The sequence below is a fragment of the Chinchilla lanigera genome, unplaced genomic scaffold, assembly GCF_000276665.1.
Source record: "Chinchilla lanigera isolate Chin_1 unplaced genomic scaffold, ChiLan1.0 scaffold00030, whole genome shotgun sequence".
Lineage (NCBI taxonomy): Eukaryota > Metazoa > Chordata > Mammalia > Rodentia > Chinchillidae > Chinchilla > Chinchilla lanigera.
This window is the reverse complement of record NW_004955431.1, coordinates 10,215,399-10,229,092: the sequence shown is the minus strand read 5'-3', so window position 1 is coordinate 10,229,092 and position 13,694 is coordinate 10,215,399. Positions and strand designations below refer to the sequence as shown.

The 13,694-nt window shown below is 38.7% G+C and overlaps 1 protein-coding gene across 3 annotated transcripts in view; it reads right to left on the bottom strand.

Annotated features, from left to right (window-relative positions):
• Positions 1–13,694, bottom strand: part of Dclk1 (doublecortin-like kinase 1) — a gene marked incomplete at its 5' end in the record, with an annotated part of 326,977 nt that overhangs the window by 73,513 nt on the left and 239,770 nt on the right. For 2 of the 3 annotated variants that reach the window (XM_005387689.2, XM_005387690.2), the window contains 1 exon segment: positions 6,931–7,025. In XM_005387689.2, the coding sequence (XP_005387746.1) occupies positions 6,931–7,025 (95 nt within the window). 3 annotated transcript variants of the gene reach the window in all.

Here is a 13,694-nt window from a genome sequence, read left to right as displayed (position 1 = left end):
ATATAATTCAACAAGAGCCAGTAACTTATAAGGATGGGTCACAAATACCATACTTTATTATTCATGGTCTATCCACTTGTGCAAAGCCTTACATAGGTACACAGCAAGCCCTGTGAATTCACATAAACACCCATACATCTGTGTAGACACATGACCATTATGAAAAATTTAGTAGTCCAACAGGAAAGTACACAAGTTAATTTTTTCAGAATATTTTATATTTTCATTCACTTTTATGAAGGAATGTGGCTTTTAAACTCATTTTTGAGAAGAAAAAGAAAAAACCCAATCGTGTAGAGACTGCAGTGGATGCCACCAAAATATCCCTGTCAGTTAACACAGGGGACTCATATAGTATATTAATTCTGGGTCACATGTTTTTAGAAATTGTTATTTAGTTTTGAACTATTTAGATGGGCTAATTGGTGTATGCAAGGATATGCACAAATGGGTAGACCTGAACCGTCTTTAAAACTCCACAGCAGTACAGGAATACTGTAGACCCCTTCCTGCCCCCTCTCAATTGATTGGACAAGACAAGAACATTCCATTCGGCTTTTACAACCATTGTGATTTGCGTACTTTCTGGACTGCATATTTATGTGTTACTAGGTTTTACATTTCTAAAATGTCAAAAGCAGGGAAATATTTCTATTATTGTTTTCTTTTCTGTGTAAGGAAAAAAGTGAGTGCAAATGAAAACAGTGCTTAACTACAGCACAACCTTCAGAGCTCATTTAAAGATTTCCGTAAGGACAAAAATGCATAGCTTTTGCTGGAGTGATCTCTTCCTCAGTAGATCCATTTTAAAATTCAGTGTCTGATTTTGTACAAAGAATTCTGTAGGTAAGGAAATCTTAAGTGCCTATAAATCACCAATTTGGTTTCACCAATGATCTAAACATTTCTGCTTTGTCACTGAGGACTTTTTATTTCTGCTTTAGTATAATAGAATTATGCCCTGCATAAAAAGAGATCTCAAAGTCTATAAATGGTGTGTTATTTCAATCTCTGAGGGGCTTGAGTTTCAAAAATTAAATGATATATACTGTCCCTGAAAAGTCCTTTAATAAGAGTCATATGTTCAAAAGATTAAATGCTGTGGAATAGCATTTGCCTTGGAACTGCTTGAATGGAAAGTTGGCCATGATACCTATCAGCAATTAGAACAAGTCCAGTTTCTTTTTGCCGTGTCTAAACAAAGCCTTGGGCTTTATATCAATTGGCAATATCTGCCACTTATCCAGAACAAATAGCATTTATTGGACCTCTCTAAGCAGTAGTTGTCCATAAGATTGACAGTGCGGGGAAGTTAAAATTACTGGAATTTATTTTTGTTCTGGACCATCTGACCCCACCAGATTTAAGTTAACTGTTCCACTGCTTTCTCTGCATTTTTGACAGTTTAGTCAAATACATACTAATCTTTTGTGGACTCAACTGTATTAAGTAATGCATTTTACAAAGACATAACTAAAACGGACACCAGCACAGGCAACCTCACAGATGTTTACTGTTTCAGCTAAGACAGAGCAGCCTTTTGATCTCAGCAGGAGCCTCTGTTCATTTCTATTGGAAACAGTTTTAAAACCTGAGGTCTTGAACAGGTATTATTATGAACGGTTCTTTCAAGATGGAATGGTTCAGTTTGCAGTTCTCGAATAACCTGTCAAAGAAGTGTCTTTTCGTCCAACAGGCAGGATAATGAGACACTAATTAATCTAAGGCTAAGTTCTCAAATGCTGTTAGATTGCCTGGACTTTACATTTTTTCTTTAGATTGGAATATTTTACTCACCTATAAAGTGAAGTAGTAACATAGGTAACTATATAAACCAGATGGCAAAATTTGCTTGTTGAACAATTTGCCAAAGAGATAATTCAATAACATTTAAGGCAGTGTTTGACAACTGAATTTCTCTCCATCTTGAATCAAATGCTTTTAAAATTGTTTTCAAGTAAAGTTTGAAAAAAAATGGCAAGTAAAAGCCTCCAAATGGCATCGTATATTTTAAACTTATCACCTACTGAGATATGTCAAGCCTGGAGAATATAAAAACCATGCTTTATAAGTCTCAAATTGTTAGTGTTTCAACTAGTAAAACTAAATGATCATGGGATATAGCTTAAGTATAATAGACCATACACTCTAAATTAATTTTTAACATTCAGATGTTTAAAAATTGTTTTATGATTAAGCAAAGCTGATATTATTTTAAAAATAGAAGACTAGAAGAGTAGAATTAGTAGGTTAATGTTTAACAATGGGTTATAATCATAGACTTACTTGGTTTAACACAAAAGCAGTTTTGCATATGAAAATTTCCAAAACACTAGCTGAGTCAGGATGTATCAAAATGCACATTTTGATATTTGGAACTCATTTATACATCACCATTTAAGAGAATTTTGATTCTCAAATTGATTTTTTGGAAGAAGTCCAGGCACAATTTTTTAAAAGCTCTGTGTGTTAAAAAAAAAATTCCTTGCTTCAGCTTTTATACATTTGAAAAATTACATTTATGGTTGAAGTGAAGAATTATATAATTTATGCCAATGCTATGCACAAGTTCCTCATGTTTCCATATAACTTAAACTACAGTCATGCTGTCACCTATGAAAGGTTACTTTAAAAACTAACATTTATTCCTAATGTCTAAGGTTAGTTCCCAAGAGGTGTATTCTTGATATGAGGTTTTTTTCCTTCAGATATATCTTAACTCCCAAAATTACTAGGAAGAAAAAAACCTAATTGAATATTTTCATTATTTTACAGTAAAAGTACCTCTAAAAAAGTCATCCAAATTTTAAAAAGAACATAATTTTAAGAAAAAAATATGCCCGCTAGTGCCATTTTACTGTTTTTCAGTAAGTACAGAAAAAGTGTTTCTATATGTCCACTCACAATTTAAAAAGAATTTCATCTATGGAAATTTCATCTATGGAAATTCTGACACTAGAAGGCTACATTTTAGCATGTTCTTGTACTTAGTATTGGATTCATATATGAAATGTATCTCGAGCCAGGACTCACACAAAAACTTCAGCAACTGAGTGAAACTTCCTCCAACCAAATCAAATGGTAAAGATAGTTTTAAAAATCCTTCCTGCAAGGATATACAAAATGCTTACATGTTTAGGTTTGTATGTTTTGGTCTATATTATTTCAAAGTATGCAAAACTCTTTTGTGTGGTTTACTAGGAGACGCTTGCTTAGGAAATGTGAAACCTTCACCCAATCACAAACCATATACACTGCTCCACTGTGTCTTTTACACTGAGCCTCCTACGGAGTCCAAATCATCCGAGGAGAGGGGGCGGTACAGGTCCTGTAAGACGAAGGGCAGGGACATGTTCGTTTATTTGCTTTCGTGGGTGCCCTGTTGCTCTCTTAGGAGCAACTCTGAGTGGCATCCTTGGTTTCTAGTATTATTAGACCTTTAAAGTCACCAACTTTGGGTATGAGGAAAGGAAACAATGAAGGAACCATCTATATAGGAAAAATGATTCCGATTTCACCTTAAGGCATGAAAAATACCTCCTGATCTGTTTGTGAACTTTTGCCTTCCTTCATGTTCTGTTGAGTTAAGCCCCGTGAGGTCTGCCAAGACCAGCTCCGCTACACTGTGCCTAGAAAATCCTTCCATGAACATTTCTTTCCTATTCTTTTAGAAAAGGAATGGGCTTACATCACAAAATAATTTATCAGGTGCCCCAGCAGGCATTCAGCATATTTTGGTTCCAGAGCAGCAACTCATGTGTTGTGTTGGGACACAGCATGAACCCCCCAATTTCCCACGCACCCCCTCCCAATGCTCCTTCCTGTCCCCAACCACTTGCTCACCACATCACCTTGTCTTCCCTCCTGGGCATTCATGCTATGAGATCTCTCTGTTGGTAGCCAAGCAACCAGCTCAGATCTGCAAAGTGTCTACAGTTGGCTTTTTTTCAATTTTCTACCTCCCACTCCTCACATCATCTGATCAGATAATCTACAAAAGTCAGTGACGTGGGAGTATAGCAGGGAGCTTCACTGAACCTGCACAACACTTTTCATCCCAATGTCTTGAGAAACAGAACCAAAAAAAGTTCACGGGCAGGAAAAGAGCCTCTGAGGTCTGATTCTGCGACCACTCAGATGCTTCTAGATAGCCATTGGATTCACTGCACTTTGGAAAAACAGGGCATTTGCTTAGTACACTGCTATGAGCATGTTTAGGAAGGAAAAGATTCGAGATGCAGACTTAATTGCATACGTGTATTCTATAACCTCAAAAGAAGTAACATAAAAAAGTGAACTTAAAGGAGGTAAAAGAGATGATTGACTCATATATAAGTGAAATATATTTTCTCATTTCTAAAGAAAGCAGTCCATTTTCCAAATATTTTAAAAAGAAAAAACAGCTCATATCCCTATATTTTACAGAGAGGGTAAGAAGGGTGTCTGTGTGTATGCGTGTGTGTGTGTGTGTGTGTGTGTGTGTGTGTGTGTTGGAATGGGAGCAGCCAACTCATTTTTCCAGCTATGTTGCTAGGCAACACAGGAGGAAAAAATAGAAATAGCTACTGTTTTCTAATGTGCAGTAAAAAGAGTTAATTTATTCTTTGAAGTGCCTTCTTTTAGCACATGCCATCTTTTACTTATTTCAGTATTTCCTGCATAGGAATATAGCCAAACATTTGAGAAGAATATTAATCAAATTTGGAACAGGACCATTCACTGGGACATCCTAGCCTCCATTTAACTGAAAGGGGTTATTTGATGCTGTTGTCTACACACCAAGATGAAAGGCCCTGCCACTAGCACAACTGGGAACGTCTCCATGCACTGACATGGTACATAGATGGAGGATGTTCATCAACTCAAAAGCTTTAAACCAGAACCATCTTCGAAAATATGCAGCTAAATTCAAAATCTGGGAAACTAAACCATCTTTGAATATATCCAGCATCCTGCTTACAACATGTGCTTAATAAATGTTTTCACATGGTGATAAACTCTTTGTCTGCCTAAAACAAATGGGATACTCTCCCCGACTTTAAGTATGGCTCTGGCTCTGGTAATATAAATGGCAAAATGAAGAGTCTGTCAGAAAACCATACCTTACGGTCATTTCCCAAGTGCTAGAAGTGTTAATTATATAAGCCAATGACTACACAGCTGGGTGGAAATTTTCTGCCTCAGTTGAATGAAATTCTAGAGAGGCAGAGAATACAAAGGGGAATGATAGAAAGCCTTACCTCACTCTGCCAACAAAGGACATCTGAGCGCAGCTTTACCCCTCCAAGGTTAGAGGGGTCTCCGTGATAAGCACAGTGGGATAGAAGCTGGCTCGCATCTGTAGCAGGGATTCTCAAGCACTCTCAATTTAAGCTCAACATCTAAATGTGAGGTACACCTATAAATCCAGATTAGATCAAAGGATAAAGAGAGATGTCTATGCTAGGCATAGAAGTTCACACTTCAAGAAAGAGAATATACTGTGAAAGAGGGTCCTTTCTGTGCTGTATATAAGGGCTGACCCTCTAGATGGAGCCTTTCATTGTAACATTTAAAAGAAAAGCATGCCCACACTAGCTCCTCCTCTACTCAAGGATAGGCTATTAGGAGCTTAAACAAATTTGGCCAATTCTTCTTTGCCTAGTTCAGTGATTCCTGGGCTTTAAAATGCTAAATTAGACTATGAAGACCTTACAAAAACACTCACGTGGAATTGGAATAGAGTTCCTTGAGTTTTCTATCCGAAAAGAGACTTTGTTTTGTTTTGTTCTTCCGACTGAGACCCAGAAAGGGTAATAGACTTATTTAAGATCACCCAGCCATTTAGTGGAGAGCCTGATGCCAAGTCCCAGGCTTCATCAAACAATTCAAACAGGCTCAACCTGATGTGAGGCTAATCAGAGAAGACAAATAATGAAGCCTGGTATTTGGTATGACAGTCTCCCCTGTGCCTTCTACTTTGAGACGTCTGATGGTTCCGGCAGGTTAAAGACTCACTTGGTCAGGAGATTTGAAGAGAGGGGGCTTTCATCTTGGTCGAAGCTTAAGTTTATGCAACTTAGATGAGTTGCTTTTAAACACATAATAAAAGAAATCAAACTCAAGATATCAGTATTAGAGTGCAATAGCTTCCAAAGACAGCTTGCTTATTAAACTATTCGTTGAGCACCACCATAAACTCTCCTACAGGCACACATTCTGCTCACATCACTTCTGAAATCAGAACCATGAATGGCCTTCCATTTCTGCCACTGTACCTTCCCACCTCCCCTTGCCAGTCCTTTGATTCTTGCTCTGGTATTACTGGAAAGAACAAAAAGTAGAGCAGTTTCTCCACCCCGAATGAAGAGCTAATCCTCATCCCTTTTCTAAGCATGGAAAAGCTAATGCTTTTTCTAACAACTCTTCCACTTTGGTCTAAAGGCTCAGCCAATTTCTGCTATTACACAAGACGCTCAAAACAAATGCAAGTAGTGATGACAGAAAATGTGTTCACCGTGGGTTTCATTCACAAAACCACATATCCTCCGTATGTCCCCATCTCCTGTTCCACGGCCCTCCCTTCCATTAACAGCACTTTCCCTTTTCCTTAAAGGGGTGGTGATCAATGGTGATATCCAATAAAACTTTGTATAACTAAGGAAGCTTGCAAACCAGTGCTATTAAAGTCTGTGCATTCAAAATGAAAAAGAGGATGGCATCTAAAAGTGAATCAGCCAGTGTACGTTCTTCCAAAAGTTAAGATTTGGAAAAGTGGTCAGAGCACTTAAAACTCTGTTGCAGCTAAACCACAACAAGGATAACTGACCAATTACTGGTCACTCCCGGCCCTGGTTGGGTTACCTGCTAGAGATAAGCAGCACAGTTTTATAGCTCCTGTGTACCAATGCACAGATACATCTCAGATAGGTAGCTGGCTTGTTTCCTTACCCTCTGCTTCCGCAGGCTTCCAGGGCTGGTGGGTGAAGGGCTTGGCGACTTGCCCGAGCGAGGGGTAGAGAGCTGGCTACCAGGGGTTCCATTAACTAGAAACAAAAAGAATCGCAAGGGAAAAATGGCATGTTAGGGGATTTTCATGACAATTCATCTCCTCAGAGAAACAAACAGTGAGAGAAAACTGTCTGCTAAAATGTAAATACCCATTTATCTGTATCACGAAGAAAAGACTAGGAAGCAATCACCTTCATAAGTTCACTGCTTTGTTAATTCTGTGTCTAATATAGCAGCAGATTATATAATAGTTTTAAAAATTTATCCAACTTTCTAGATGAATCTATTAATGATGACTTTATCTGTGTCACCAAAGATTTTTGGAGTGTGCTTAAGGTCCTGAGGCATTTTTAACAGGATTTATCCTTAATTCTTTATTTTAGCTGCCCAGCACTACCCAGCAGGAAAAAATATCAGCAAGGTTTACAAATGATGTTTCTAGTGACTTGATAAAATAAATCACTGTGATTTTACAATTAACGACTTATCTCTAGAAGTTCCTGTATTTGTTTGTGTCCTGTCCCTCCTCCAGCCTGATTCTGATGGACCTGCCTCAATTAGTACAAAGTAGCTGGCCGCAGACAGTGAGGAATTCCTCACAGCTTGCCTTTGCTGCCTTTGAAAATAAAAGCTGCTCTCTAATGGGTTCAAATCACTGGAATTCTGTCGGATTCTCAAGTTTATACACCATTATCTAAGCCACGATAAAGCCACAGAACTCACATAAGCAATTTTTTTCTCTGAGTACCATCACCTCTAAGGACAAGTAAAACCCTTATACAACATGATTTTATAAAGACATATAAGGTTGACTGTATTTTACATCTAGAAATGACAACATTACAGTTCTACAATGAGTGAAGTAGAATTAAACAGGAGACATACACATTCTGGAGAGTGCAGAATAAGCAATCTCCACAGGGGAGAGTGACAGTCCATTGCACTTACCTTCTATGAGTTCTAACATGGACACAGTCTTAGTGTGTGACCTGACAATAGTAAGAAGCAAAATCTCTTCTCAGCACTAAACCGAGCACCAGCAGAAATGGGAAGCAGTTGGATTAGTTAAGGATGGCTAAGGCTGCTCCAGAGCAGGCTGAATGAGATGCAGGATTCATCAGCAGATGCCTTTTCTGCGTAAGGCTGACGTCTTCCAAGCGGCAGTGGGAGGTGCGGGTTCTGTCTTAGGCTACATCAAAGGTGTCAATTAAGCCTCATGCCAACGCGGAGCCGCTGCACCCGCCACCCAACACACACTCACTCCGGAAGCCCCAGCCTTCTCAGTCCTTTGCACTGAATCATAATGAAGTGCCTCTGGGGGCAAGAGCCCCAGTGACTCATCTGAGAATCAAGATGACAATAATTCCTTTAATGCCTGGGAGCTACCAGGTAATAAGGACACCCTCACTCCATGCAGGGGATCGGTCCAATGTTTATTGATTTTTCCCACACCATAGTTTCATAAAAACTTAATGGTCCATGAAAGTGGAAAGCTCCTTGTTTTATCATTGTCTCCAAAGACCTTAAAATGTCATATACCCCATGCTGCACTAATTTGTAGTTTTGCCTCTGAAATGTATTTGGGGACCCTTTCTTCAAAGAACTACAGTGTGTGTGTGTGTGTGTGTGTGTGTGTGTGTTGTTTTTTCAGAGTGCAATGAGAAGCTGAGAATAGCTAGCTTGCGAGTACAGCAGACTGTATTTGTTGAATGAGTTTCCTACTCCAAATTTGTCAGGCTGGACTTCCCGGCCAGTGCCCTCTGAGGGGAGAGCTCAGATAAAAAGGCAAGTACTATAGAACGGGCAGAGATAGACTCTGCACTGAGTCACAGGAAAAGGAAAAGGTCCTGCTGGTTGGCTGCAGAACGTTTTATGAATGTAATATTTTCTTTGCTCACTTGGATTCCACTTTATGTCTTTATGTCACACTCAAAGCTGTATAGATTGGGAGAGAATGAGCAAATATGAAGCAAACCCACTATTAACACTATTTTCCGCTGGCTTTTTTTTTTTTTTCTCTGATGTCGTGTTCTGTGGAGCTGGGCTCTGCACCTATGAAGCAAGTGCTCTAGCACCAGGCTACACACACAGCCCATTAGCAAACTAACAGAAAATAGCATTAGGAATAAATAGCTTGCTTTAAGAGGCAAAAGCAAAACAAGAAGATTGTATTTAACAAGTACCCATTCTCTATCTCTATTTATTGAAGACTTCATTTATTTGTACCAATCCTCCCTCCCTCTCTGTCTCTGTGTCTCTGTCTGTCTCTGTATATCTCTGTCTCTGTCTCTCTCTGTCTTTTGCTGTCTCTCTGTCTCTGTCTCTGTCTCTTTGTCTCTGTCTCTGTCTCTGTCTCTCTCTGTATACATATACCATATATATATTCTATGTGGTAAATAGAATTGTGTCTCCCATTTTACAGATAAGGAAACTAAGTCATAAAGATGATGAGCACATGACCAAATCTATCCTAATCTATCTAAAACTTACAGTCTTACTACCACTTTCCCTTGCTGCATTAGACTTCTAGCCTGCAGAGAAATCAAAAAACTGAACTAACCATTACATGAGGTGTTTTGAGAGGGGAACCCTTGCATCTTACTACTGGAATTCTATAACTAATAAGGTTGGCCTTATGAGTTGGCCTACAACCCATGGAGAGGCCAATGGATGAGGAGTTAACCATGGGGAAGGACACAATGAAGGAAGGTGTTCCAAGCACAGGGGGCCACCCACTTCAGAGACGAGCATGAGAGCGGGGGCCAGCATCATGCATGAAAGGGCCCTAAATAAATCAGATATGTGGAGTTGTATAACTGTTGTGTGTGTTGAGGGGGTTACAAATGAGGACAGAGCAATAGGCAAAGGCTGCTGGGTACGCAGGCATTAGAATTCATATTGAGTTTGGCTTTTATCCAAAAGACAATGAGAATCTATTGAATGATTGTAAGGTGGAGTCATGGGGTCAGCTTTGCATTTTAAAAAGCTCTCAAGAGCTCTTGCCCCATGAAGAACAGATTAAAGGGAACAGTACAGGGTGCAAGGCTATCCTTATAAGAATGTGAAGTAGAAAGATCAGGCTGCATGAAGTGTCCTATGGCCAGAGACGGTGGTGTGGCTGGTCCAGGTCGGTGTAGTGAGGATAAAGGTAAATGGAAATGTTCCAGAAATATTCCAGAGATTAAAAACTATGGGACTACAGAACTTGATAATGGATTGGTAAAAGAAGATTAAAGCTAAAGAGAGCATGTCTGGAATGATAATACAGAGTTTGGGCATACTGAACTGAAGCACCTTATATGACATCAGTTCTGCAGTGTGGGGTGGGGTAGTTTTTCATGTTTTGAGAAGGAAACGAACGTTCAGAGAAGTAACTTGTTCAAAGACAAACAGCTGAAAGGTAGCAGGGAGAACTGGATCTCAGCTATGTCTGACTCAAAAATTGCACTTTCTGCAGGCAGAGCTGAAGGCATCTGCGTTTCTCTCTCCCTTGGGAGTCCCAGACACACTCCTTTATTGAAAGCCACTGTGCTTAGTGCTTCCACTTGCATCACCAGCTCTCTGGAGAAGTGACATACAAGTGCGAACCAAGTCTTTTACAATCAAATATTCTTGGACACAGCCTGCCTGGAAGTTGAGAATGATCTGTCTATCTTAGTGTCAAGGGTCTGCTCTGAGTCTTTGTAAGCCCAAAGCATGAGCAATTTCATAAGATAGCACTTGACAGTCAGAAGTCATTACACATTTTATTGTTGAATTGTTACCGGAGGAAATAATTTTTTATAAGTCATCTGGACACATGTATCAAGTGTACTTTTGTTTTATTCTGTAACACCAGAAGTCTCTGAGTGCCAATAAGAAAGGCTTTGTTACTAATTTATTAGCACTTATTAAAACTCAACTTACAGATGACATTATTTTCTAGAGGTTCTTATTAAACAATTATCTTGAATGGAAAAAATTCAACTTAATCTGGTTGTTGTTAAATAGCCAACAATAGCATGCCTGGCAATTAATTATTTCAATCTGAATTCCCTAAACTCTGAATTTAAGAGCTCATCAGAACTACTGCTTTACACTCAGTTCTGGTTTTCTCTGCTCATATCTGTCTGGGTCCATCTTTTGCCCGTCCTGTCTTTTCTTCCTTTGTTTGCTATCCCTTCGATGAGACGTGCTAAAATTCAGGATGGATTATCCACAGATACATGACTGCGAGGGTAATTCCTACCATTTCCGGTTCATGCTGCTTATATTTGACTCAGCTGTCATCTAGGCCTATGAGGGAATCTGACAGTATAAGGCAGTCCCTCCTTATCCATGGGTTTGACTTCTGCAGTTTCAATTATTTATGGTCAATTGTTGTTCACAAATACTAAATGAATGGAAAATTTCAGAACTTCATAGGTTTTAAGTACCTTTACTTGTAGTATAGTGTTATAACTGTTCTATTCTTAGTTATTTTTGTTAATCTTTTACTGTACCTTCTTTATAAGTTAAACTTTATCACAGGTATGCATGTATGCATGTGTGTCTATATGGGAAAAATATAGACAGATAGATAGATAGATAGATAGACAGACAGACAGATAGATGATAAATAGATGGTTTGGTACTAGCTTTCATTTCAGGAATCCATGGAATGCCTTGAAATTTGTTCCCCATGGATAAGGAAGGACTACTGTATATTGGTTACAGCACATAGCTAAATAATACTCCTTACAACGTGTCAGGCTGCACCTTTTCCTTCATCACTTTAGACAGCTAATCCTACACTTTTTTTATTAGTTGCAAACAGGAACCCAGGGATCTATATCAGCTAATCAGCACCCACTCAGTACATGCAAGATTCATACTGGTCTCTGCCCCCGGGAAGCTTAAAATTGATGTGAAAGTTAACAAAACATCTAGAACATGACAACATTTGGCTGACTTTTATTAATTCATTGCTGATTTTAAATGACTTTAGACTCATGTGTATGTAAGTCGAGCAACATCTTTATGAACTTGAAGGGTTTCTTTTCTTTACAGTTGCACATGTAACACTCGGACACCAAGGAAAAGCTGAATATTTTCAAGTGTCTCGAGTAGGTCCTGGACTCAGGGAAATTTCCAAGCAAGATTATCTAATTAAGAGGTGAGGAAACTTATTTTTCATTCAAGAAATGTTTGACTGTGCTCTGGTCACACCAGACACTGTGCTAAATACAGTGGATTGAAAAATGAAAGGGACACAGGATTATAACGATTCACCTAGAACTAACACATTAGATTATGTACATTACTGGGAATTAAAATGTGAATTCACAGGAAGAATCAAACTGTTGCTGAAATAAAAGTACAGTAAGGAAAAAAAGCATTGAAATGTGTATATAGCATACAGTTGAGGGCATCGGGTTCCTTCTGACCAGAAGTGGGTTGCGAACAGACATCCATGTAAGTATTTTAAAATAAAAAGGACTCTTTAAATAAGAGACCAGGGCGTACAGATGGTTCATACCCCAACATAAACCAGCTCTTTGTACTAGAATCAGAGAGTTCATGAAATTTTGATCTGTCTTTCCTTTGTCTGGATGCATGGATCTAAAAGCTGTTATCAAACATGATCAGAGAGGGAAGACATAAAGATAGTATACAAGCCACCATCGACCCTCCATGAAGTCTTCATGAAATCCCCTGAAAGAAACTCCAGGTAGACACCAAACCCATCCCATACAGAGTTTGTCTCATTGTAGTATTTCTCCTACTTTGCTCTAATAAGCTGATCTTGCTCAGTGTCACACACCTGAAATAATAGTTTTTGCAAATCTTTACATAGAGTTAGGCATGGTTATGTTTTGAAAACCAGGGTATACAGAGCTCCATTTGACCTTCATCACTTTGTTTGTGAAAAGATTTTAGAAGGTATTTGTATTTATACATTTTGTCCTAGGGCCAAACCAAACCTAGTTAGGTGGCTTCATCAACATCTTATCAAAGTCAAAACAGAAAGGCACACATTGTAAAGAAACTAGGAAGCATATATTAAATATTAAATGGTAGAACTATGGTTGATTCCCCTACATTTCCTAAATGTTCAGTAATGAGAATGTATTATTTTATAATATAAACAGCTAGGGATATAACTCAGTGATAGATCTCTCTGGAATATGTATTCAGTCCTCAGGGGAGGGGAGAGAACTTTTATAACAGTAGGTAGTTTTTTAAAGTACAAATAAATTTCAAACTGAGAATCTTCAATAGTCATCATTTCTTCCCACATTTTTTTCTTCTTTTCTATAAAATGTTTTACCCTTCATGCCAAATGGCCCATTCTTTCATACACATATAAGCTTCAATACTTCTGCTATAACAGAAAGTTCTGGCCTCTTCCTCCATTCTTCCTCCTCAACTCCTTCTTCTCTTCCTTCCTCTTCCTCTTCTCTCCTCCTCTTCCTCCCCTCCCCCTTCCCCTTCCTCTCCTCCTTCTTCTTCTTCTCCTCCTCCTCCTTTTCTTCCCCCTGCCTCCTCCTCCTTCTTTTCCTTTTTCTTCTTTCTTCTTCTCCTTCTCCTTCTCCTTCTTCTTCTTCTTCTTCTTCTTTTCTTCTTCTTTTCTTCTTCTTCTTCTTCCCCCACTCCCCATTTTTATACTACTAAGGATTAAACCTAGGTCTTTTGCACTGACCTACATCCCCAGGCCTTTATTTATTTCTTTATTATGAGACAGG